This window comes from Ixodes scapularis, unplaced genomic scaffold (assembly GCF_016920785.2).
Source record: "Ixodes scapularis isolate PalLabHiFi unplaced genomic scaffold, ASM1692078v2 PGA_scaffold1__304_contigs__length_218370807, whole genome shotgun sequence".
NCBI lineage: Eukaryota > Metazoa > Arthropoda > Arachnida > Ixodida > Ixodidae > Ixodes > Ixodes scapularis.
Window position 1 is genome coordinate 138153132 of NW_024609846.1, and position 22298 is coordinate 138175429.

The following is a 22298-nucleotide window of genomic DNA, read 5'->3' on the forward strand; positions in this document are numbered from 1 at the left end:
TTCTAACAAAATGTCATCAAGTAGCCCTCATATCGTACAATAAGAAGGCGCGGCGAATTACTCCTAAATTGGAGCATCGAACGTTTGAAGATTTTGCAAAGATGTACGCCACTCTGGTCAGGAGTTTCATAGTTTTATAAATCCAAGGCACTTCTACCCCACACTTATTCGTTATGTTTTTGAATGCTAGAGCATCAACTGTTCTAGGGAGCGGGCCGACGTCATCAGCTTTGAAACCGCGCCAAAAGCGGCTCCAAACGGCAGCTAAATTCCTCTCTCCCAATGGAGCGAAATGAAGCCGCGATTTGAAGCCTCCCAGCTTTGAAGCCGCTCAAAAAGCCACGCAAAACTCCAGCGAAATGAAGCCGCGACCTGGAGCCTCCCAGCTTTGTAGCCGCGCAAAAAGCCACGCAAAACTGCAGCGAAATGAAGCCGCGACCTGAAGCCTCCCAGCTCTGAAGCCGCGCAGAAAGCCACGCAAAACGAAAAAAAAAAAAATCCGAAATCTGAGGGATGGGGCCACTGCGCGTCAGTTTCAAGAAGCGCCACCCCATTGCGCTGCGTGCCCGCACCACCAGCGTGCCGGTAAAAGGAATTGACCAGCGCGCTCGGCCACACTCCAAGGCGGCGGCCGGTCGATGTCAGCGCGGCGCGTCCACTTCACGAGGACGCGCGCAAGAACGACATTCCTGCTTTCGCATTCACAACTTACAAGAAAAGCTTAGGTGTACATCGACCCTTTTTTTTAGTAGAGCATGTTGGAAACGGTATAGAACTCTAAATTAACCGTCTTCCATTGCAACAAAAAATAACAAAAACCTTCTTCTCTTGTTGGTACGGCAGCTTTTGTAAATAATCCTATGACCGTTTCGTTGCTTCTAGGATTAAGCTATTCCTTATGTTAATAACGTTACTAAAAATACATTTATAAATGCTGGCACTTAAACTGTCAGGCATTATGAATAATGTCAGGATTCACTGCTAAAGCCATCTTACCGTCTTGGTATTCAGTCCCCTCGAACGGCATGAGTGAATATAACTTTCCTCAATGTTTTAAAATAAAAATAGTGTAAGCTCAATACAACATAGTCATTGAGTAAATAAAGGAAGCTCAACTGCACAGCAGTGCACTGCAGCCAAAATGGGGTGAACTATTTGGAATTATTACCAGTATATCGCATCAGTTTAGCGTCTGTATTTTACCTCCATTTCTCGCCAACTTAACTTGTTTCACTGACTATCTTCAGTAGTGTTGGAGAACACAAAGTAAAGTGTGCCTTCAATATTTTATTTGACCTATCAAAATATTTTTTTCTCTCTGAGCAATATATCACCTCATTGATATTGGAGTGATCCATTTGGTTTCACCTACGTAGAATTCGGCTTTTTGCTTACAGTTAAATGAACACAGAAGCATAGTTTCCCAATTTAATTCAAATTCAAATACGACAATACGTTTCAGATGAATCATTTACATTTTAATATATAAGATGTCTATAACCGTTCGGTGATAGTAGCGCGACTCCCATATAGATATTAAAAAGTAACGTTACCTTTGTTAAGTTTATCTCGAAGTCGAGTATATCTTGAGAAATCTTGGTTGCTTCATTTTCGGTGATTCCCGAAAACAATATAATGGTTTGTGTTATGAGCTTTTTATACGCTTGAAACGTGTCGTTATTACTGTAATCTGGAGAGGGTGCCATCTCATACCTTTCTATCTGTAATGGAAACAACAGCTTTGTCGTATCTACATTTTTTTAATTATATGTCGAGTGCTTGGGGAAAGAACACACAAATCACGTTTTCGTTTATTTATTTTATATAAGTTCCTTAAAAAAAACCATGAGCTAGGGTTTATAGGAAACCTTAAGGTTAGAGACGACTGTAAGACAGAAAGTTTCGCACTATTGAATATACGCGCTGAGTCATAGAAAAGGAGAGAGTTCGGCCAGTCTGTGACCTCGCCGCTTTTCAAGCAGCGCACATCACGTGACGATAATAAACGTTTTGATCGAACAAAAAGTCACCTAGTAACACGACAGAAACGGCGTTTCTTATTTCTTCCGAGTGGTTCTACAGGCGCCTAAACAAACCGCGATTTTTTTATTCATTCGACCCGATGGCCAACGTTAATAGATAAGCTCAAATGTGAACCTCGCCCGGAGGGTTTTTCTGTGTATTCATACAGTGCGGTGAAACGCCATCTTGACGCTATTCTTCAAGACATGTATTCTATAGGATACACTGCACTTAGCGTAGTAGCCGTTTCCAAAATAGTGAGGCGTCAATCGACGGAAAGCGGTCCGGGGGGGGGGGGGGGGGGGGGAGAGGGAGAGAGGAGGGTGCTGCTTGCGGAAACAGTGTATATGGGCAGCTGAGCTAATCTATAGTTTGTGACAGGTTAATAATTCAGGGGAAGCTCCTCCATCCTAGGTTCACTTTAGCGGAGCGAACGCTGGACAGGAGGCGAATCCCTTTTAGTGTTAACTCTGCTGAAGTGGAAAGTGGTGGGAGTAGTTTCCAAACCTTCATCCGCGTAGGAGTTTCTTCAGTGGCAGTAATGTTGTTTTTTTTGTGTGTGTCTTTTTAGGGCACCATGCGGTGAATGTAAAATGTGGTGACCGGCTGATGTGCTGACAGGTCTAGTAACAGTACAAAATATGTTCTACGTTTCTAAAGTGCCTAGATAGAGGACACGGCGCAAAATGCGATTTGGCCGATTAAAGAGACAAGAAACCTAACGAAGGACTGGCACTGTGCGAGGTAAGGCGCAATTTTGTTATGTTTGTTCTATCGCAGCATCGCAGGCAGACAGGCTCTCCGGGTAGCTGGAACGTACTGAACTTTTATTACGGCCAGACAGTCTGTTTTATAGACGTAAGCAAGAGTGACGTAATAACGTTGGGCGAATCACATGCAACCTTTACAGATATAACATTCCTTCCGCCTTTAAAACCGCCATACATGTCATTACGGTCGAGTTTACTTGGCTTGACGACGAAACTCGTACGATTGGTAGCGGTCCGGTGCTTTCCGGGTCCGGCTTCCTCTTCGAAGCGTTGTTGCTGTGGAAGGCGCAGAGGCAGATCCGTCGCCTTGATCTTGCTGAGCAGCTGCAGGAGGCTCGGAGGCAGAAGCGTTGTGTTGAGCGTGCTGTCGATCATCGGGCTCAGGTACCTCGAGGGGCTGCTCTGGGTGTGGAACCGAGCCGGTGCCTTGACTCGGGAGCTCAGCGGCGTGGAACCTCGGAGCAGGAGATTCCGCCCTGGGTAGCTGACCGACTGGCTGGCTGGCTGGTCGTATCAGTGAAAACAGTGTACGAGGTTGACGCTTCAAAAACAGTTCTGCTGGCGTCTTCCTAGTAACCGAGTTTGGTGTATTCCTGTACGCCAACAAAAAATCGTTTACTCGTTCCAGAATAGTCCTTTTCCCCCCGGTGTTTTGATCATGTCTTACTTGTTTCAACAGGGTAGTCTTCGTAGTTTGTACCAGGCGCTCAGCGGCTGCATTCGAGGCTGCGTGATACGGTGGTATCCGGGTATGTTTTTTGCCATGCCGCTGCAGGTAGACCCCAAAGTCCTCGGCGGTGAATTGTGGGCCGTTGTCGCTCACCAACTCTTCTGGGTAACCGTAGGCTCCAAAAACAGAGCTGAGGCACCGCACAGTTTTTTCAGTGGTCGTGCTTGACACTACAAACACTTCAATCCACTTTGAAAAAGCATCCACCAACACAAGAAAGTTCAAGCCCTCCTTCGTTGCGTAGTCGATGTGTATCCGTTGCCATACGCGACTTGGATACGCCCAGGGCTGCAGGAATCCTGGAGGTTTTGCTGGCAGAACACATTGGCATACCTTACAGTGACGAACTCTTGTTGCCATACGCGACTTGGATACGCCCAGGGCTGCAGGAATCCTGGAGGTTTTGCTGGCAGAACACTTTAGCATACCTTACAGTGACGAACTCTTGTTTCAATGTCGCCGTCCAAAGTTGGCCACCAAACGAACGACCTAGCAAGCATCTTCATCCGCGTCATTCCGGGATGTTCTTCATGCAAGAGTGTCAATACTTGCTTTGGAGGGTTAAAGGGACGATAACCCGCTGGCCCCATGACAGACAGCCCTGTTCCAGGGAAAGTTCGTTGCGGCGGACGTAGAAAGGCCTCAGCTCCTCGGAGACGGACGATGGCCAGCCGTTTAAAGTAAAGTCAGCAACCGCTGATAAAACGCGGTCGCGCTGTGTAGCAAGTGCCACCTCTTTCGCAGTTAACGGCGTAGCCGCAAATAAAGCAAAGCATTCTTCCTGTTCTTCCGCAGTTGGAACAGGGAGCAGGAGGCGCGATAAAGCGTCGGCCACTTCCATGTTTTAGCCTTTGCGATACTTTAAGCTATACTGATAAGCAGATAGCGTGAGTGCCCAACGCTGCATCCTAGCAGCCGCTAGTGACGGGATAGGCTTGTCTAGAGCCAAGATTACAAGAAGCGGTTGATGGTCCGTGAACAAGCAGAACTTCCTGCCATACAGGTATCTGTGAAACCGTCGCAATGCGAAAATTATGGCAAGAGTTTCTTTCTCTCCTTGCGCACAGTTTCGCTCGGCCGTGCTCAACGTGCGCGAAGCAAAAGCTATGGGTTGCTCGCTTTCATCTGGCAAAATGTGAAAGATAACGGCCCCCAGACCGTACGCTGACGCATCAGAACTCACTCCTATCGGTCTATTGATGTCGTAGTACGTCAATACCCGACTGTTCAAAAGAAGCTGCTTCGTTGTTTCAAAGGCTTTTGCACATGCCTTTGTCAATTTCCAATGACGGTCTTTTTTGAGGAGCTCGTACAAGGGTGCAGCTGCCGTTGCAAAGTTCTGGAGAAATTTCCCGTAAAAGGTCAACAACCCCAAGTAGGCTCTTAGCTCTGTAACATTTGTCGGCTCTGGGGCAGAAATGATAACCTTTACCTTGGTGTCGGTTGGGCACATCCCTTCTGCCGAAACCTTGTGTCCGAGGTAAACCACGGAGTCCTCGAAGAACCTGCATTTGTCTTCATTCAGGGTAATGTTATACTTCTGTAAGCGTTGCAGCACTTTCTCCACGGTAGCTTGGCAAGTTTTCATGTCGGTTCCTGTAACGGTAACATCGTCAATATAGCATCCGACTCCCGGGATGCCCCGGAAGACCTGGTCCATCAAAGACTGAAAAATCGCTGGTGCGCTGGCGATTCCGGAAGGCAAACACTGATACTCAAAGAGCCCTAGGTGAGTGTTGACCGTCAGCAGGCGTTTGGATTCCTCGCTCAGGGGCACCTGCTGATACGCAGACGAAAGGTCCAGCACACAAAAGACTTTTCCCCCAGCCAGTGTCGCAAACAAGTCTTCGGGCCGCGGCAGTGGGTAAAGATCCATCTTGAGCACGGGGTTCACCGTTACTTTATAGTCACCACAAAGTCTAATGCCCCCTCCTGCTTTCTTCGGCACAACCACCAAGGGTGTAGCCCAGTCGCTTTTAGTGACGTGCTTCAATATTCCACGCTCTTCGAGCCTGTTCAGCTCTTTTGCTACCTCGTCCTTAAGAGCAAACGGAATAGGTCTCGCTTTGCAGAAAACCGGCTGACTGTTTTCCTTAACCGCTATGTGGGCTTCATAATTTTTGACAATGCCCGGCGAATCCCTGAAGGGCTCAGGGAACTTCTTCCGCAACGCAGCTACCTTGTCGGGTGCCGTGACAAGGCACACTGCATTCCAGTTAATTTTAAGGTGCTCGAGCCAACTCCTACCCATCAACACTTGCATTTTCTTATCATCGTTCTGCACAGCAAAAAGCGGTAGAGTTAGGATTTGTCCCTCGTAGTCAAGTTTTACATTCGCCTTGCCAACTACTGGCACCTTCTCTCCAGTATAAGTTTTCAGCGACACATTAGTTTGGTCGCAATGGACGTGGGAAAACTTTTCTTTAAACAAACTCTGAGGCATCAGGGTTACTGCTGCATCGGTGTCCAAAATCATTTCCACCGCTGTTCCTTCAACAGAAACGCTGACGCTGTAACCGGGTATCTTTTCTTTCGCGAAGAACACCACGTGGCTTTCTATGTCATCAGATTCGCTGTCAGTAATTTCTACTGCTTTAACCCGGTGACTCCAATGTTTAGTTCGACACATTACTTGTAAGTGTCCAGTCTTAGAACAAGCCTTATATTTATACGTGCGGTACCAGCAGTTATCAGGCTCATGACGCGCCTTTCAGCAGCGATAGCATGTACTCGCTTTTCCCGAAGCGTTTTCTTGTTTAACTTGGTGCTCCTTCGTTGGCTTGCCTGATTTTCTCTTGTTAACGGCATTTATGGTACCCGCGACTCGTCAGGCGCGTGCATTTGCTTTGTCTGCTTTGCGGCTAGTTCTTTCTCTAAAGCGATTTTGCAAGCCTCTTCGAACGACAGTGGCGCAGTTGCGAACAAAATCCTTTGGGTCTCTTCATCACGTAGTCCGGCCACCAGCCTATCGCGTAAAGCGTCCTTTAAGAAAGTTCCGAAAGAACAGTTCCTCGGCAAGTGCTTAAGTTCTGTAATGAATTCTTGCAAGCTTTGTCCGTCACGTTGATGTCGGCGATTAAACTGACACCTCTCGGCAATTACGGAGTATCGCGGGCTGTAGTGGTCCTCCAGGAGTCTTTTTACTTCTGCATACAATTTCGCGGTAGGGATGTCTGGTACGACAATCTTTCTTAGCTCTTCAAAACGCCTGTGGGCCAAGCACGTTCAAAAACAGTTTCAGTTTTTTTCCTTCTGGTACGTCGTTAATGTCGACGTAATTGTCAAACCGCTCGAAGTAAGACTTAATGTTGTCAGTCTTCGGATCGAATTCCCGCATGCTACCGAGCCTTTGAAAATGCCCTGCCGGTGTCTGCGTCATGTTCCGGCGGATTGTTTCCACTTATCTTTTTTCAGGGTGTTTCGTCTGGTCCTTTCCGCTGGCCGTGCTTGAGCCAGCTGCCGACGAACGATGACTGACGGTTCAGGCCCTGTTGCGCTGCCCGCGCGTCGGGGAATGTGCTGATCCTTCATCCCATCCTTGTCGCCAACTTGTTCTATCGCAGCATCGCAGGCAGACAGGCTCTCCGGGTAGCTCGAACGTACTGAACTTTTATTACGGCCAGACAGTCTGTTTTATAGACGTAAGCAAGAGTGACGTAATAACGTTGGGCGAATCACATGCGACCTTTACAGATATAACAATGTTCATTTTGAATAAGTACCTTTTACTGGTGTCGCTGTATGAGCCATAATTTTGATATTTGGATTTGACAACTTAAGTTGTGCTCCGTTTATTTCAAGACATAAAACATAAAACAGGAGGGAATAGCTTGAGAAAGAATGGCTGCTCGCCCGCGTTTCACCTGTGCAGGCAAGCGTTTAAGCGTAAAAATTATCGCGCAAGTTAAAGTCCCTCTGCTCTCAATCGTCAGCAGACTGTAGTAGGAAATCGAGCAATATCTCTAACGATGTCGCTTTGTGTACTTCGTCGGGACAATTATATAAAGAACAAACTGCCCATACCAGTAAACCAGTTTACATACACATTTGATTGATTGAAACAAATCCACAGGAATGCCGACACTAGTCGAAGTATCGGACTAAAATACCACTGCTGTAACGAAGAATTACACGAGGGTTGAAAAACCGTTGTCGGTAGCTTCGACCCTTGCAACAGACTGGCAGTTTTTCAAGTTTTCCTCTCTGCCGCGCGCTACTGTGGCCTCGTTTCAATCGATCAGGCATAGTCAAACAAATGAATATCCAATCTGTTGAGTCTGCGTTCGTGTGTTACCTGCCTGGCCATACAAGAGTTTCTAATCGACGAGCAGAACAGAGATGTCTAGAATGCCTAAAAGTGATCTACCAACAGATGTGCTTTAGGAGCTTGTCTGTATCCCTTGGTGACCAGTCCTTCCGACCTTTAAATATATTTTAACTGGAGATTATTCTCTCAGTAAATAAGTTTAATATAGACCCTTAATTGCGACAAATTTTTTAAACGTTCCGTAAAGAACGTTTGCGGTGCAGAATCCCACTTTGACCAGATCTAATACAAAAAGGTGTGAAATTTTGCTTTCTTTCGCAGTCTGTTTGTATTGATGATTTAGCCCCATTATAGATGCTCCTGTGTTCGGACTACGCATCCAGCTAAAACCAGGCGTCCAGAGCGAATTCTTCGCGCCACTTCAGACAAAATGTTCCCATCTCAGTGAAGAGGAGTGCCAGTATGTCCTCATGATCGATTAAATGTGACCGCAAGAAATTACGAGTATGACACCTCGGCAGCGTTTATTCAAGGATTGTGAACGTTGCCACTTTCTGGAATTCCTGGAGACGATTTGAGTGTGACCGCTAATGCACTTGTTATCATACTTTTAAGGGCCTTATTAAAGTAAGAATAGGTGGTCGTGACGACTACACAGCTCGGTGAGTCGTTTTAGGTGGCTTGTGAAAGCACTTGAGGGATGTGTTATCAAGAATTTGTCGTCTTCCATAAAGTAACAAATGATAATAACAAGTAACTTTTTCAGAAGTGCTTACCATAGTCACTGCCATGTTTTTGGACGATGATTGCAGTAGAAAAGTCAAGAGGAGAAGAAGAGGGTGAAAGTGCGGCTATGTATTATCGCGATTTGAAGGTAAGCGATGAGTCACGGCGGACGGTTACTGCTCTTCTGGATTCAAGCCGGTCCAAGTCCCGGTGCCAAGATGTTGACCCGAAAATATTCGGCCTCCACGCACTGTACAGCTCGGCATTGCTGCTAGGATATGAGGGAGGGGGATGTTCGCTCCTCGCCTGCCTTGCTCTAATCCAGTGATCCAGGATAAAAGTAGAGTCACCGAATGCGGTCATAATCAGCTAATAATCCACCATAATCCGCCTCTTGACACTTATGCTGTTGGCGTGTGGTACTGATGGTAGTCGGCAGTGCTCAGTTGGATGCTGCTGCTGACCGCTCTCCCGCCCATTGTACGTTATCTATTTGCTTTGTTAATGGTTTCTCTCCTGAAATGGCTAACTAAAGTCTTCATCAAAACCGCAGCACTTGAAGAATTTAAAAAAAATATAACGATCTGATTAAAGAAAGACGTGTTGCATGACGTTGTCCTTCTCGAAAAAAATATACCCTCTTAGCAACTTGCAGTACCTTGACGATTAACATCAATTACTCCACTGGCTGTAACCTATAGCTCTCAGAATGCTTCTGTTCGATTTCGTTTTTCAAGCCTAGAGACGGGCTGACGGGCTTTTGTATTTTTGTGTAAAAAATAAAAAACGTCTACAATTTTCTGTAATGCCGAATTAGAGCGCAGCTCGAGGAGAATCACGGGAGGGTACGGAGGGGAGAGTACGCCCCTCCTCCCCCTCCGTATCCTCCCCTCCTCTTCTCTTGCTCTCCTTCCATTTAGCGGAAATTTTCGCTAAATTTCCCGCTAAATTTAGGGGGTAAATTTTTCATAATGCAACGCGCGGTTACGCCCGGTTTCATTATTCCTATAAGACAAAGCACGCTGTTACGCCGACGCTGACGGCGATGCCGCTCAACCAGGAAACAAACGCCTAAAAATAACGCTCTAAAAAAAAAATAAAAAACTTCTGTTTAGCAATAATTATTGAACTTGCACCCGGCCGCAAAGCGATGGCGTTCAGTAGAATTACGCCCGTTTCAGTCGTTCTTCAACAGCGAAAGGATCTTGTAAGTTTTGTGCACACTTTCAGTTCTTTTTTTTTTTGTCTTTCCCTTTAGTGATTAGTGAAGAAAGAAAACAACTTTGTGAACATTTAAACAGTGATATGTTGATCTGCCTCACATGACAGCAGTTTTTCAACGATGTGGAGGGGCAACTTTAACCAGCGCGGCCTTTGTCTGTTATCTTGAGGTCTTTAGCGTTCTCCACGCAGCTGTAATTACACGACCGCACGCCTGTATCCGTTTAGTACCTGTTGAAATATGTAGTGCACACATTTCACTACTGGCGCGGACACCAGAACTGTTGCGGTATTGGCGCAACACACTTACTCAGATTTCATTCAACATATGGCAGTCGTAAACTCTCGAAGTGGAAGCAATTATTAACGAAAACAGTATTCTTGTAATAAGATTCCCGCGCCCGATATTTGTTCTCAGTGTTTCTGTGCGGCAGGCGTATCTGTTGAAACACGTCAGCGCGATCCACTGCTAGCAAGGGCAGGAGCACTCCTGCGGTATCGGCGCCATTGATATCTTTGCGCACCCATTAAAGGGAATGTACATCCTCCCTTTTAGGGGCGAAGCTCCTTAGGGTTTAGCCTTGTCCGTCCGTCTGTCCGTCCGGCGTCCGTGCTCACATAAAAAGAAAAAAAATGTTTGCGCAGTGGACAGGATTCGAACTTGTGCGGATAGACCCCAGTGGATTTCTAGTCCATCGCCCTAACCACTCGGCCACGACTGCGGGACGAGTAGGGGGCTCTGAGATATGGTAGTAACTCAAGAGCTGGGGCTTCTGTCATAGATGGAACGTTGCATGTAGCCGCTCAACGTCTCTACAGGAGAGGGCGCTGCGGGCAAATGCCTATATAATCGCGTTAAACTTTGTATGCATTGGCTCAACGTTTATAGACGAGAGGGCGCTGCGGTCAATTGCTCAAATGCGTATATAACCGCGTTACATACCACACATTATCTTTCTGACATGGACCGTTGACTTAAAGGGTAACTGCAAAGAAAAAAAAGTTTTTTTTTAAACAGCCTAATTGGGACAAGCATGTCACAAAACAAATGTTCCGCGAAAAAAATTATTTTTTTTATCAATATTTACGCCACAGGACGTAATTTAGTAGAGTCAGAACCTCTCCACATTTGAAACTCCCGCTCTTTCGACCCCCGCGGAAGAGGAGTACGCCCCGCCCCTCACCCTCCTTGCGTTGCGGAGTTGAACGACGCAGCCTCTCGACTTCCGGCAAGATCTGGCAACTACGCCAAGCCGCGGTATTATTTTGGTTTGACGCGGTTTGCGAGCACATGTAGGGAAGACGGCGAAGATGTGACCGGAGAAGTGCCCCTGTGATGTTCCCGGAAGACGGAAAGTATCGTTCGTAATCGTCGTGCGCGCTTTGAAAGCGAAGAGAGTCACAGAATCCACGAGTGCGCAACCACAAGCCAAGGTTCACGACAGCGCTGCGTTGGTTTCGGCGATCTCGTTCTGTTTGGTGCAACACGGCGATGCGACAGAGCTGAAACGTTCGTGGTGTGTGTAATGCGGTGCTAACACGGAGCGAAAATTGGTTGTTGTGGGGTTGACGTTCAACCAGTTAAGTCCCGTCGTCGTCAGCTGATCCAGTCGAACTGGTCCGGGAGGGCGCAGCGAGCGTTTTTAAAAGTAAATCTGCCTCGTTCTGTTTCAAAATGTGGAAGTTTCCCGACACATACCGTGAGTAAAAAGCTGCGGGCGTTTTCAACAAAATTACGTCGTTTTAATGGAACAATGGACTCCGAATTGTTGTCCTAAATCTGCCGTTTTTATGCTTCGTGTTGGACTGCGTTTGCACAGCGACGTGTTGCATCGTGCGGTGTGAATAAATTTGGGCACGATTTCGTACCTGCCTACAGATGCATGAACTGAGACCATTTTTACGTAGTGGACATAGTGCTTTTTTTATTTTCTGTCTAGTCGCGGACGTTAGGTGCACACGGGGCGAATCTCGACGGCCTCCAGAGCGATATGACGAGAACGTAGCTAGACACGTTGGTCGCTACGCGAACGCCCGATTGCCTCCAGCCAAATAGCATTCCTTTCGGGGCGACATGGCTGCTGGAAGGCTCACTGTCGGGATCACGCATCTGACATCTCCAAAAAGTCAGCATTCGCACGCGCAAACAAGCACAACAAACAAACAAAAAAAAAAAAAGCACGCTAAGCATGCAAAGAGGAAAACGAAAGAACCGCGCTATGAAAGCCAAAACCCCGCGTCGCATCCTATCACTTACACCTGCGACAGCTGCTAAACACACACTACTTCACATCAAGAAGTCTCACTCAAGCACCTGAGTCAGCACGAAACGACGAAACACTGATCACTTCGGCGAAACGATTAGTCGAGGTAGGCGAGACAGGCGGGAGCAGAGACTTCGGCGGCCATGAAAGAATGGCGAAGCTTTTGTTTGTATGAATCCAAACGGAAGTGCCCGTCTTGTAAACCTTTTGTAAAGAATAATAACTCTCATCACATGGGTTATTCTTTAAACGTAAAAATATGCCGCTCAAAAGGAAATTACAACATATGACAAAGGTTTAACAACCAAGATCTAAGCTGTCAATCAAACTCTTAGCCAATGAGAACCTTTTGGGATTGACGTCACATAATCACAACTTCGTGGCGCGCGATTTAAAACGGACGAAATAGCCGCAAACTAAAATGAGTCTCACGCAATAAATATTGCTGTAAAAAAATTTTTTTCTAGCGGAAAAATTGTTTTTTGACATGCTTGTCCCAATTAGGCTATTTAAAAAAAAACTTTTTTTTCTTTGCAGTTACCCTTTAAGTGGTGGAGATGCGTTTCCACGGCCTCTAGCTGATCCAGGCTGATCCGCTAGAAGAACCACTGGCTCTGCATTTCACCGACCATAAAGCACTAATAATGAAGTCGAAACGGCAACCCGGAACTTAGCACTATCTATGAGCAATAAAGAAAAAATGAGCACCATCAGCACTACCTATGAACAATAAAATCAGTATCATTAGCACCACCAGAGCTTCGCCCCAATCAACATCATTAACCACGTGGAGATGGGGTCATTTTTTTTCTGAAGGTACCCCCTTAATGCGCGACAAATCCTCTATACTCAATGCCCCCCTAACCCCCCCACCCACTAAACATTTCGACACGCCCCCCTAATTTCGATTCCTGGGGAACCCCTGACCGGCGCTACAGTCATCAAGAGGGACTTCACATTAAAATTGGCATTTACGGATACTTCGGCCACTGGGGTGTATTTACTCGCAAATACTTTAAATGATAGCCTTTCAACCTCGAGCAGAGGACGCGCCTAATTGCAGTTCAATGCACTACCACAAGAGTACCTGAACTTGCGTAAATATGGCAGCGATATTAATAAACGAAGACCAACTGGCGCCAGTGCCCTCTGATAGCGACTGATGAAACGTTCAATGCAGGCCTGCGGGCCAAACTCTCCCCCTATCCATGCCTCTGCATTAAAGAATTTGCTGTGAGAAGGCAATGAACTTATAATATATGTGAGTCTCCCTTATTATTCCTGAACTCATATTATTAAGTCTGGAAGCTTCTTGAAAACATCTAAAATCGAATGATAATATTCAAATAGTTACTTACTGAAATGGCCCGCTGCGATGAATTTCGAAAGTAAGGTTTAAGATTGATACTAAAAATAAACGACATGTCTCCCTCAATACGAATTTTTCGGTAGATGTCAGTCCAGAGTATAGTTTCAGTCGAATTAAGCATCATTGGCCATTTTTTGATGCCGAATGTTTTTAATGTACTGTTGAGCTGGTGTAATTCATCCGCTGCAAGACATAAATATAAAAATAAGCCTCGTAATGTTATTAAAAAGATAGGATGGAAACCACAAAATGTGCACATCATACATCTCAACGAAAGTTCCGACGAAATTTTCATAACCGTTGATTTGCCTCAAAATTGGTACGACACATTATTAGAGACATCTGAACTATGATATGTTTTATACCTAGTGTACAACGCCGTCAAAGCTGCAGGCGCCAGCGTGGGGCTTGATCTCGCAAATCATTTGCTCGAATTCTCACGCAAACGAAATCATACATAAAACCACGCGCACGCGCCAGTAGCATTGATAGCTTTGTATAAGTATGAAACGGAATATCGTAACCCAAGTTACAAGTCACAATATTTGTTTCCAGAAGTTGTTAAATTGTCAAAATTAACCCTCACATATTTTTTATTTCGTTTTCTTCAAGAGGTTTTTTTTTTTGGAAACACTCAAGACATGAAGACAAACGTTACAATCGGGAAACGTGAGTGAGCTTGTGCCCGACGAGTTACAAAAATAATAATGATATGAATAGAATCCTAAAAAAAATGACTCGCGCAGATAAAAAAAAACAGAACAAAACCTGACATGTTGCTCTTTTTATAGTTCCTATCCAAGCCGCACGCTTTTACACTCTCTTGCGTCACCCCACCAGAAGGCGCGGGGAAAATGTATGGTGGTTTCGGTACAACCTTCATTTGCCGTTTTTGCAAAAGGTATTTTGAAGTTGAAAGTGGTTGAGTCGAACGCGATAGCGAAACATATAAACATATACACTCCCACTCGTTCCTAAGCCATGCAAGCGTGCCTTGCGTGGTCTAGGGTTTTCCGGTTTCCGAAGTGGAAAGACACATCGTCATGAGCTCCATAGGAGCGGTTCTAACGGCTACTGATAGCCGTGGTATCTCGGCTGAGCGAAGCAACGAGGGTTATCGGATCATTCTGCCACCATTGCCAATGGGCGTTCACGCCTTAAACTCCGTTTTTCTGCACTGTGATATTGGTGCACGTCCCTACCGCATCGAGGATTTTAAGAACGGTCTCAAGAACGCCGGAGTGCTTGGAGACATCCAGGCGTTTGGTTCTTACCAAATGGACCACGTATGGATGGTGACCCTCAAGTCGCTATTTGCTAAGCAAAGGTTGCTGAATGCCCAAACCTTAGAGGTCAAGGGGCCTCCCCTTGACCTCTAAGGTTTGGGTGTCGGGTGATTGATCCGAACAGATCTGAGGTGAGGCTCAAGTTGCATTGGATACCTTTCCATCTGCCCGACGAAAACATTAAAAAAGCCCTAGAGCCGTTCGGCAAGGTAGAAGTCATCAGGGAGACGTGGCGTGTCAGCCGGTTCGAGGGGGTGCACTCGACCACAAGGACTGTGAGATTAATGCTGAAGGACGGCGTCACCACTGAACACTTGCCGCACCAACTTCGACTGCCCGGATGCACGGCCCTAGTACTTGCACCAGGAAGAGCACTACTCTGCCTTCGTTGCCGAAGGACAGGCCATATCCGTAAGGAATGCCGTGTTCCTCGCTGCGAGAGGTGCCGACGCTTTGGGCACACCAAGGAGGAGTGCCTGAGAACGTACGCAGATGTGGCGCACTTCGTAATAGAGGACGACATGGCAGAGCACGTCATGGAACAGGCAGAAGCTGAAGAAGCGGCAGGTGAAGCCCCTGAAAGCCTCGAGCCACTCAGCCGGGACGGTGCAACCGCGGGCACTTCTGCCGATCCTCCGACAACATCGTTCGCCGCGGAATCGCCAACGGTCACGGCTGTCGCTCAACCAGCAGGCAGCGAGCCAGCACGCCGCCTGTTGCCCCTCGAACCTAGTCCAAAAAGGCGACGGCTCACAAGCAGTATCGGAGGCCCTTGTGGACAAGGAAAACGAAGAGGACAACGCTGACGACATGGAAGCCTTGAACGGCTCTGCAAAGCGAACTATGGAACCACCAGCAACGCAGGAGGGCGGCCAACCGACGAGTCTTCAGGCGACGGTGCAAGAGAGATGGCGGACGGCCCTGGCCAAGAGGATCCGTTACCACGAGAAACCTCAAGCCCCATCGGTTAGTCAAACATCTAGGGACCCGCGGTGAACTGTATGGTAGCCGTGGCTCCTGGAACCTGTGTCACAATGCAAGTAAGACGGACAAAAATTGCTATTTTGTTTGTGTCATGTGCGATCCATTTGGTTAATACTTGCTACCTTTTCGGGGCTGGGTCGATTCCAACAAAGTTAGCATGTCTCTCAGTTTCGCCACCTTAAATGTTCGGGGGTTAAATTCAAGAAGAAAACAGTATCAGTTGCAACGTGTTTTATCTGATGAGCAACCAGATTTTCTTGCAGTGTAAGAGACGAAACTGGAAGCAGATAACGACATTGCTGAAACGCGGAAGCCCTTTCTTGTTCGATACAAAGTGTGCGTGAGTCACGCCGTGGGCTTTTTGGGGGGATGTTTTCTTTTCCTAAAAAAGTCTGTGAAACTATCAAACCTCCATGTAATTACAGACGAGTGCGGTCGTTTTATCTGTTGTGATTTTACAGTGTCAGGCGACCCGTGGCGGACAATATGTGCTTACGCACCTAATAATGTGCGGGAACGAAAACAGTGTTTTTTAGATTCTTGTGCGATTATGTGGAATCCGATAAGTTTGTGGTTTTAATGGGCGATTTTAACTGTGTCTGCAATGAACGTCATAGAGCCTCGCCGTTGATTAGAAGCGATAGTAGTGGGGCACTCCTAAAAGATATTGTCGACTCATGTGCGCTCGATGACGTAGGCACCTTGAATGGAGCAAGGAATGAATATCGATACACTCATTTTCAAGCCTCATCATGCGCCCGGCTGGACCGCATTTATGTGTCCGTTGACATACGGCAAGTACGCGGATATCGCGTTAAACCGATATTTTTTTACCGATCACTGCCTTGTAACCGTTCATATAGGGAACAAACAAAACACGAACTCTAAATTCAACCGGGGGCTTTGGAAAATCAACACCGCACTTCTAAAAGATGAACAATTTGTGGCTAATGTATCCAAGCTCCTAAAAGAGTTGGGGGAAACAGACATCGGCCTAAATGAATCTTGGGAAATTAAAAAAAAAATGTTAAATTGGCAGCAATTGAAAGGTCAAGCAATATTAAGTATCAGCTTAGAGCTCGCGGGCGTCAACAGCAACGAAACTTACAGTCCCTTTACCAGGAAGAGAGTGCAAATCCTGGCGCATTCATTGAGGATATACGATTTGTCAAGTTTGAATTAGAAAAGTTAGACCAAGAAAAATATAAAGGGACAGTTTTACGTTCGTGGTCCGAAAAGTTCCTTCTAGGGGAGCAACCGACCGAGCGAGCCTTGGCTGACGAAAAAAGGTATGCCCTCTTTAAAGAAATTTACGAAATAGAATATAATGGGGAGATCAGCAGTGATAATGATGTTATTGAAAGTGCCTTTGTTTAATATTATAGGCAACTATTTGGCAAAAAGTCACCTCCAAAAGGGTTTTCAAAACTAGACGAATTTCTTTTGCTCGTGCCTCATCTAACTGATGAGACGAAAACATGGCTGGAAGGAGGTATAACCATAGGTGAAGTTGAACAAGCCATCGACTCGTTAGCACGGCAAAAGACACCTTGTCCTGACGGTCTTTGCGTGGAGTTCTACCAATTGTTTAAAAAAGAAAGTAGCCCTTCATTATTTCTTATCTTTAGAGAGGCATACGATAGAGAAACTGCCGCGCTCATTTGCTGAAGCCCAGACAGTCTTGATTCCCAAATCGGATGACACAGTCAAGAGACGTAGCGTTACGGGTTACAGACCAATTACGTTATGCAACATAGTTCATAAAATATTTACGAAAGTCCTCACGCGCAGACTCGAAAGCGTTATATAAAGCCTTATCGGCGTCCATCAAACCTGCGGTATAAAAGGACGATCAATACTAACAAACATACACGTTGCAAGAAGCCTATTAGAATCTCCAGAGGTTGACGGCCAAATGGCCATAATTCAACTCTACTTAGAAAAATCATTTGATCGTGTGCGACATGACGTGCTAGAAAGGATTCTAACACATGTCAATGTGGGGGTGTTATCACGAAAGGCGTAATTATGGCGTACAGAGGATGTACTACTAGGCTTGTACTAAACAACAATGTATCAAAAAGTATACCGGTAATGTCATCACTGCAGTGTTGTATGCGTTACCGAAAAAAAGTAACTAAATACCTTACTCGTTAATTTCAAATAAAAGTAACGCGTTACCTACCTACGTTACCTCAAAATAAAAGGAACGCGTTACCGTTACCGTTACTGATAAAAAGTAACGCACGTTACTGTTGCGTTACTTTTTATTCACGAACTAAAACATTTGCTGTTTCGACGTTTGATATCTGCGTAAACGCCATAGCTAAAATATGTCCATGCGGAAACTTAATTACCCTCTCTTTTAGGGTTTCACCCGAATAGTTACAAGAAAAAACGCGGAAGTATATATGAAGCTGATTTATAGCATGTTGGCACGGAACTTAACAGAAGAACAGGTCTCCCTCATTAGCACAGAAATTAAGACCAGCAGAGATTGAAACATTGAATATATTTTATTCACAACATGTCGAAGTACAGATAGTTGCTGTGAACAAGTTTCTACTATCCTAATCTAACGAAAGGGTTAGATTAGGATAGTACAAAAAACTGAACCCTCTCTCCTCGGAGGATTAGGAGTAGACCTCGGAGGATTTCTATCATTGTGCCTGCCACTGCCCGCGACAGCGTTCGCCGAAGCAGGTCAATGGGCGTGGCGTTGGGGTTTCCGTAAAGCAGGAATGTTTGCCTGTCCAAACAGGACACTACAAGAATCGTCAGGCGACACGACTTCGACGAATCGTTCGGCGCTCTGCTTCCGGTCGTACTGTTTTTTTTTTTGTTTCTTTTTTTGCCGGGGGAAAGTTTTCCCTGTCAAATCTCGCCCTTGCCCTCCACGGCGGCCTTGATCTGCTCATCCCGTAGGTCCGGAGAGCCACTCACATGCTCTGTTGGCTGTCGCTCAATCGCTCAAGGCCTCCTCCGTTTTTGAAGTCCCGAAAACGGGAAAGGGAATGACACGAAGGTGTCATCCTCTTTCCCAGCGGGAAGCGAAACGCAGGCTTCGGCGCAGGAATCTCCCAAATCCACCCGAAGCCGAACCTCTTTGGCCTTCCAGCCAGGCGACGGCGGTAGCGAGGTCAACGAGCCGCGGGAGAAACCAGTGGCAGATGGCGTGTGACGTCAAACCTGACGAGCACCGACGTCAAAAAAAAAAAAAAGTGGCAGCGGCATTTTTTGATTAAGGAATTTCTGACTGGGCATTTAAAAACACAAAAAAAATTAAAATTTGATTTTTTTAAGTTCTAGGAAGTAAATTAACGTAACGTAATATCGTTACACATTACTCAAAATAAATAACGTAAGTTCGTTACCCGTTACTTCTTTGGAAAAGTAACGAGTACGTTAATACGTTAACAAAAAAACTACCGGCGTTACCGGTAACGCCGTTACTTGTAACGCGTTACCCCCAACACTGGCTCATCAGTGAGACAGGGATGTCCCTTGTCGACCCTTTTGTTTTCCTTGTACTTGGAACCCTTCTGTTTAAGGCTGAAGGCGAGTAAAAATATTATAGTATATACTTTAAACATGGTAGAGATAAACGTTTCGACGTATGCGGATGACGTTGCCGTTTTCTGCACTGACAAAAAAGTGTAACCGAAATTGCAGAGGTTACAAAGGAGTACTGTGAAGCAACAGGAGCTGCTGTAAACTGGCAGAAATGCTGTGGATTCTGGCATGGGGATTGGGCCTCAAAACCTCCTACATTTGCAGGAATAAGCTGGAGTAGTACTCCCTCCACCTATCTCGGAGTACCCCTGCAATATTACAAGACTAGTACACCATACTGGACTGAAATGGCAACCGATTTAAAAACAAAGGTGTCATTCTTAAAAGGTTAAAACAGCGAAAAACACGACAGACAAGGTAAAGAAGGACACGGACAGCGCTCTGTCCGCGTCCTTCTTTACCTTGTCCGTCGTTTTTTGCGCTGTTTTAACCTTTTAAGAATGTCATACCAACTCGCCCAGGCTTCAACTTTAGCAAAGGTGTCAACCTGGGCTAATCGCGATTTATCCATATTTGCTCGGGCCACAGTTTGCAACATCTTTCTGGTTGCGAAACTTCGGTATGTGTTGCAAGCTCTCGTATCTGTGCGTACAAATATCCAGAAATTTCATAGGGTATTCACAACTTTTATTTGGAAATCGGGCTGGGAAAGAATGCGGAGGGATAACCTTTTCCGTCATGTCAAGTCAGGTGTGCCGAGACTCACGCATCTCTTTGTGAGGCAGCTAGTTTTGCGATCCCTTTTTCTACGTGACCGGAATCACCCCTTTTTGCGCACAGCAATCCAGGTGGAACTGGCAAACTCCCTAACTGCTATGTTGGTCACGAGCGACTGTACTGGGCCTCAATGTCTCTTCGGGTTTTTGAAAGAAGTAAGAGATGCCACCATGTTTGTACAAGCGCGGTTTTCAATGCAATACCTTGGCGATGTAACGAAAAAAAGGCTAGTTGCGACCTGGTGGAGCTTCTTTTCCCTGCGCCTTTATATCGTTCACTTTACAGCCTGTGTCCAGGACAAGATGTGCTATGTCGAGTGAAGAAAATGTGCGTCCCGCCAGCGGTTAAGTCTTTCTTTTTTAAGCTGCACTGTGGCACATTGCCGGTTAAATTTTGGCTCAGGGAGAAGGGGATCTTTGTGCCGTGGTCTGCTGATTGCCTCATATGTAAGACGCCCGAAACAATTGAACAATATTTTCATCTACTGTTGGGACGCGGTCTTTTTCTGGGACATTCTGCAACGAACGTTGAAAAAAGATATGTGCATAACCAGTGTGACAATTCTTCATTACCTGCCAGTTGAGAAAGGTGACACTGTCCCTTATAACCAATTCATGTTGCTTGGTTTATTCAGCATGTGGAAAACGCGACAAGAGTTCCGACATGCCGACCCGCATATCCAACCTGTACGTAGACACTTCATTGATGTTGTCTCTCAGGTCGAGCCTGTGTAGTGTAGGTCTGCCGACACTGCACCCGACTGGGCGCATTTGTTCCATGCAATCAAAACATGAAAGAGTTTTAGTGAACCCAGAAGTGCTTGGGGCATCTGCGGCAATACTGACATCGCATTTTATGCTGCAATTGTTGTGTCCAATAAAGAAAAAAAGAACGTGCCTTGCGTGAACTAGTCTGTAGAGCGTCTGCCTCGCAACCTGAGTGTCATGGGTTCGAATCCTGCCTAAAATCCTTCAAGTTTATCTTTAAGAGAACTTTATTACTTCATAAAGGGAAATCATTTCAGACATGCGGCGACCTTTCATTGATATTTCATGTCAAGATTCTTAACCGCTTCCGTTTTGCACGTGACATACCGTTTCACGTGAACGTCGTGGGCTTTTTAAAATTCCTGCACATCGTTTTCTCGGCCACACGAGCCATAATCCTGTTAATAAAAAAACGAGGAGGAATGTCGAAAAGTATATCTGCCGTTAAATAAAGTTACTTTTACTTCCGCGATCACTTTTTTGTTTTTTGCTTTTAGATGTTTATTTTGAATACTCACCTCCCTTCATGCACAAGTTATAGGCCATCACAATCTTGTCCTCGAAAGTTTGATTCTCTTGTTTTACTTCTTTGTGACGTATAGTTTCTGTGGAACGCAAAAAAAAAATAAAAATAAAAATAATAATCTAGGTTACGCGTTTGTTTTATTTATGCATTTAAAAATAATGAATATCTTCTTTATCACTTTGTTATATATAGAATACATAAAAATGCATGTTTATTGGACTCATATTAACTGAGTATTTTTTTCCGCATTAGAGCCACGCTTTCCAAACTACAATTCAGTCTGTAACACGACAACATAGATACCTTGGATGGCTGAGCTGGTCCCTTATCAATAACGTCTTACTCAAAGGCTTGAAAAAACGCTATTTAACAATAATTAGGGCTGGCGTGCAGCTAAAAACATTTTATGGATGTTTTTACTGCTTAATTACGGAAATCGATTGTCGAAATGGCCATAGCTACGGTAGTGAACGTCTAAAAGTGTGATGAAATTAGAAGTACCGACAAACCACCTCACGTCACTGCTTATAACACAAAATGGCATGTCCACTCACCCGCTGATAAGATATAAATAATCCGGAAAAGCAAATATTAAAAAGTCGATGCATTAAAACGACAACTTTGATTATAATTATTGATGCTTGGAATTTAGAAACAGCAGCTACCAGACACCTGATTTGTTTAAAAAAATTGCCAGAACGTTTTGGGGACTTAAGCGATCAGATAGCTGGCGATAGGCAAATAGACAGCGTTGAAAAATATTTATCCACCGATTGTTATGAAGGCCGATAGTGTCGGTGTGGCAGTTTTGAAGCACTGTCAGTTCAGCTTAACACCACGCTACCAAAGGCGCTTTGGGGTACTGCCTGTACTACCTCAATTTTACAGTAGAAAAAAAGAATCAAAGAAAGAGAGAACCGGACAGAAACACTTCATACGGTCGCGTAAATCCCGAATATATATCAGCGATCTCACTTTCCTCGGTAAGGGCTATCTGCTTTGTCAGCGAATAAAAAACATTTTGATAAAATAAAGGGTGAAAAATACTCCCCGTGTCAAGTTTTCTAATCACAATC

The 22298-nt window shown here is 45.4% G+C and overlaps 1 protein-coding gene across 1 annotated transcript in view; it reads right to left on the reverse strand.

Moving 5' to 3' along the window:
* The window catches only part of LOC8036616 (neprilysin-1-like), a 68412-nt gene that overhangs the window by 40328 nt on the left and 5786 nt on the right, over positions 1–22298 (reverse strand). Inside the window, exons 5-7 of the mRNA XM_040215082.3 lie at positions 21215–21301; positions 13359–13552; positions 1554–1721 (exon numbers count right to left, since the gene is read on the reverse strand). Coding sequence (XP_040071016.1) covers positions 1554–1721; positions 13359–13552; positions 21215–21301 — 449 coding nt within the window. The remainder of the gene's footprint in view (positions 1–1553; positions 1722–13358; positions 13553–21214; positions 21302–22298) is intronic.